At 48.4% G+C, this 5,000-nt stretch overlaps 1 protein-coding gene across 1 annotated transcript in view; it reads right to left on the reverse strand.

Annotated features, from left to right (window-relative positions):
* The window catches only part of dnah2 (dynein, axonemal, heavy chain 2), a 104,486-nt gene that overhangs the window by 62,369 nt on the left and 37,117 nt on the right, over window positions 1-5,000 (reverse strand). Inside the window, exons 24-28 of the mRNA XM_035519901.1 lie at window positions 4,801-4,964; window positions 4,424-4,585; window positions 3,739-3,842; window positions 2,283-2,439; window positions 882-964 (exon numbers count right to left, since the gene is read on the reverse strand). Of these exons, the coding sequence (XP_035375794.1) occupies window positions 882-964; window positions 2,283-2,439; window positions 3,739-3,842; window positions 4,424-4,585; window positions 4,801-4,964 (670 nt within the window). The remainder of the gene's footprint in view (window positions 1-881; window positions 965-2,282; window positions 2,440-3,738; window positions 3,843-4,423; window positions 4,586-4,800; window positions 4,965-5,000) is intronic.

Raw genomic sequence — 5,000 nt, forward strand, 5'->3', positions numbered from 1 at the left:
GTTTGCGTGCTCACATATAGCTCCATACTGTGTCCCCTCGCAGAGTTTTAGATTGTTGCCTTTTTAAAAGAATTACCCCTACGTGGGCTGTTTTGGCCCATGGGGCCTGGGAGCAATCGTTGTGCTGCTGTGTGCATGTACTAAGAGAGGTCAGACATTCAAAGACGACCTACAGTGAGGAATGATTGATTTGGATGGGTGGAATGCCCACCAGTGTGTGTGTGTGTGTGTGTGTGTGTGTGTGTGTGTGTGTGTGTGTGTGTGTGTGTGTGTGTGTGTAAGTGGTCTTTTTATTTGTTGCAATTTTCCCCAAACAGGATGTCATAACAGGGCATTATTGAGACAGGCGGCATCAGAATTGTTGTTTCTGTTGAAGCACCAAAAATAAACTTGAGCTGTTTACCCAAAAAACAGACTGTGACTACTCGCTACTTCTACTGGTATACTGTCTTGTCTCACTATGCTCTGGTTACACTTTTGGCCCAGAAGGAAAATATAACTGTGTTTTCCTGGTTTTGGTAGCAGACCCTCAGAATAACATCATCATTACCATTGTCATTAATCACGGACATGAATTAATGACACTTACTGCATCCAAAGGTTCATGTTAGCTGGTGTACTTTAGGGCTTCTCTAAATCTAAACTGAGGAAACAGATGCTGATAACAGTGCTGAGTACCAATTTACCTTAATTGCCATTTAAAGCATGACTATCCCTAAATCAGGTGCCTAAGGACATACAGCCCAGCTTACTAAAATAAAGAGCACTGGAGTAAGCTCTAATCACCTCATTAACTCTCTCAGCTGCCTCTTACTGAGCACCTGAGTGTCTATAACCTCTTGACCTCAGAGCCCACGACCTTTAGTCTTCCCCTTCCTCACCTCAACCTGTGGTGACCTTTGTCTTTGTAGGGAATGATGTCCAGGCACGTGTCTTCCCAGGTCTTGGTGATTCCCTCCAGTGACTGTGGAAAATATCAAAGTGGAGCATGAGCAGGGGCCTGTGATTTCTTTTCCCGTTAACAGGAACACTGTTCCTCCCGTCTGAGTGCCGGGAGGGGGCTGAGCTTGATGGGCAGCCTGCAGTTTGGGTAACGTCTCAGGAGGCTTGATACAGAGGGAGGACACTGATCTGAAAGACCAGCGCAGTCCTGTCTTCACAAAATATTACAGGGAAGCTCATTCGAGAAGCACCAGCCATGTGGAGGAATGCACCCGTGTCGCTTCCTATTTACTCTCCCTCTCCCTCTCCCTCTCACTATCTGGTCCTCTCTCTCGCTCTCTCTCTCTCTCTCTCTCTAACATGACTTCTAAGTGAACTGCACTGTGCTTCAGGGGTCTCAAGACTCTTCCAACAGGTATGCTCTCCCACCGCCGCTCACCCACTAAAACTGTGTTTTTGTAACCTCTGTGTGCATGGAAAAGCATGTTGGCGAATCCCGAGAGACAGATGCATCGAGCGAGAGGAGAGACAAAGAAAGAGAAAGAGAAGATAGAGAGAGAGAGAGAGAGAGAGAGAGAGAGGAGAAATGAGAGGGAAAGAGTGAAGTGGGGCTGACAGGCGGGCAGCGGAGGGAGAAGCTGCTCCAGAGGCCCACTGAGGGCGGAGGTGCAGGAAATGAAGTGCAGGGCTCATTTCCCCCGTGGCTGCCACAGAGGACCTTCAGCTGCAGCCCTCGGAGAGCTGCCTCAGCCAGTCACAACACAGCACTCAGCACGCACCGCCCGTCCTGGCCAATCACGCAGCTGCTTTCAGCGGTAGAATTGGATAGCTGCTCTGACCCTAAGATTTTTTTACAGTCTAGCCTCAGATCCCCCCTCCCCCTTTTTTCTGCCCTCGCAGCTACACGTCTATTGTGAACCGTAGCTGCACAGGGGCCAGTGCAAGGTCCCTCTGTGTGTGAGGATGTTCAGTTAGTCTCAGGGTACCATCGCTGACCTTTCTCTGGTGACCTCTACCTTCTAATACTGACCTTGCTTTTGCAGCGCTCATTTGAACAGCCTCACGGGACTTTGCCTGCTGGGACAGAGAGCAGGAGCGCAACACACAGAGGCTTAACCTCACCATCAAAGAAAGTGTCAGTAAATAGAGTGGGAGCAGGATGAGAGAGCCAGTGTGAATAAACAGCACGTACAGAGAGAGAGAGAGAGAGAGAGAGAGAGAGAGGAAAAAAGAAAAAAAAAGAGAGCACGAGAGAGCTGAGGAGGTGTGAGAAATTTGAGGAGGATATCGTCCACACAGACGTGGTAGGTGGTAGGTGGCTGGCTGGGCACTGCCCCTACCTGCTCTATGGAGAGCTCCTTGCTGGCAGCTGTAGAGATCTCATAGATGTGCTCGGCATGCTGGTCCAGGCCCAGAGCCACAATCTTCTCCAGTGTGAAGTCCGCACTGTTCTGGTCAAAGGAGCGCTGCACCTCGTGCTTGATCTGGTTCCAATGCCTGAAATGCAGAAACACTCGCATGAGCTAAAACAGAAAGAGCGAACACCTGCAAGGGACAGAGTCTGGTCCTGAATCGACCCCAGTATACTAGAAAAGAAAAACTGGGTGTTTAAATGAGAAATATTATGGTTTATAGCATAGACTATAACAATTATGGGCTTAAGTTAATATCAGTAGCTGGGAAAGACATCTTCTGTGTAAAACCTTCCAGGGTGTTCAGTCACCTGAGACTGGTCCACATTTAATGTTCAGACGGGCAGCAGCAATGCTGGCCAGGTGTCTCCACAATAGATGTGTGAGCCAATGACAGCTCATAAATGCTAGAGTTCACCGATGGGACATGTTCTAGTCACTCAACACATCTGGCATGTCTCTGTTAAAGGAAATCTTCCAGGGCTACCAGTGTGCCGTGTGTTCCCAGCATTCCCATGCTCCTCATGTTGAGCTGACGTTCAGCCAACCTCACGCGCCGTTGACGTTTGGCCTGGGCCGTCTGGGAGGAGTTCGCCCAGCCGAGCTCCTCCTTTGCCCTCTTCCTCTGCCTCTCTCATTCTGTCGCTCCATGACATCAGATGCTCTTATGTTTATTTTCCTCCGTTTCCCCTGGCGTGCACCCTAGGCTAACTGAGGATGCTAGGGAGCATCTTGCAGAGGGTTACATCAGTGGTGATTAACTGCCTGCTATCAGGGGGGGATCTGAGGCCGTTTGGGCTGTCTCTGCCGGGGCTGTCAAAACAGGTCTGATCGTGCCGGATGGGCTGTTGTTTTGGGAGCACTGCGGCCGGTCTGAGAACAGACAGGAAGTGTGACAGGGTCCTGGGGAAAAAATGGCTAGCGTGTCGATAGGAAGACGCGTCATTTTGTCTTCATACGGACAGCAGGAGATAGTGATGGGTGGGAGAGAAGCAGTGGCAGGGAGAGTGAGTGAGCTTTAACTGACAGGAGAGAAGGGAATCGCTGATCTGAGAACAGCTCACTTGGCCCAGGCCCTGGCTGCATCTGTTGTAGGTCTGACCTCTCAACCAAGCCCTGATCAGATGCTCCATGAGTAAGTGCTCTACACAGATGGGAGGGGAAATGGATTCCCACACACAACGGGTGACAGGACGGATGTGGGCTTATTTGACTGAAAGTGTAAAGGCACATCAGGGAGCCAGAGTGCCTGGAAGATAACCAGTCAGGATAATGATAGTGACACCTGTGTGTGTGTGTGTGTGTGTGTGTGTGTGTGTGTGTGTGTGTGTGTGTGTGTGTGTGTGTGTGTGTGTGTGTGTGTGTGTGTGTGTATCTTCCTTACCTCTCCCTCATGGCTGGATTCCTCAGGTCCAAGATTAGTGGAATAGTTCTCTTGAACTGCTCAATCCTGTTCTTGGAGAACTCCACTATATCCCATTGTTTATCCTACAAGGACACCCCAACATCAGACTCCACTGTAAAATAGTCCTTCAAAAGGCCACTTACACAAGACCATCAGTCTCTTCACACATACTTTAATCATCACTATCCCACTGCAGGGTAAATCATTAAGAGCTGAGCATTGTGCCATGATCCACTGATCCCCAGTCAGTTTAAAAGTGCACCCAGGGGGCTTCAATCAAGCAGGTGTTTCTAATCTGCTTAAAGCTAATGACAGACTAATGACAGTGAAGTTACTGAGAAGTGAAACTAAATTAGCTTTAGAGGATAATTAGCTAAACAAAAGAGTGCCTATCATGAGTTAGGCAGAGTCTGGAGTGTGTGTTAAGGGGGAAGTGGGTGGAAGGTACTCTGGCCCAAATGCAACAGAAGATGTTGGCGTGGTGTGTCTTGGTAGGGGGCCAACTCTGTTTGTGAATAAGGAGTGAACAAGAAGCTAAAAGAAAAACCTAACTAAAGATCAACTATTTTAGAAATCTCTTTGAAATGACTCACGAAACTCGAAATTTCATCGAAAACTACAAATTTAAGAGATAGGGGCTGTGGAGAGTGGAATAAATACTCGCCTTAAGATCTCTGCTAAGTTTGTGGAGTTTCTTGAACATGGTTTGTGCTGTGTTTTCCATGTTCTCTGTCTGTAGAAGGGCAAACTCGCCAGTCTTCCATTCATTCCAGTGAGCATCCCACTGCTGAGAGATCTCCCATACCTGCTGCAGATGGTCTAGATCCTACACGCACACACACACACACACACACACACATATATGTGCTGCAGAAGAAATAATGATTTCAAAGGCAGGCAACAATAAAGTTCTCTGAGACTTCCCTGAACTGCTTCCTTGAAACAGCACTGCTGTATAATCAAGACAGCTGTACCGTGCATGTGTACTGTGATGTAATGTTTTACATGAGTGGCTTTATAGTAATAGTAATTAACGTGCACCTTCTCCAGGCTCTGGATGTCTTTGGAAGTGGGCTGTTCAATCTTGAAGATGCTGAGGCCGTGCCTTATTGTGCCTTCCTCCTCCTTTAGAGATTCCAGCTGGACTTGCAGTACAGCGATCTGCTCAAGGGCTGCCTCAGAGCTTACATTACTGCCAAAGGGACCTACACACACACACACACACACACACACACACACAC

Source organism: Electrophorus electricus, chromosome 19, assembly GCF_013358815.1.
Source record: "Electrophorus electricus isolate fEleEle1 chromosome 19, fEleEle1.pri, whole genome shotgun sequence".
Lineage (NCBI taxonomy): Eukaryota > Metazoa > Chordata > Actinopteri > Gymnotiformes > Gymnotidae > Electrophorus > Electrophorus electricus.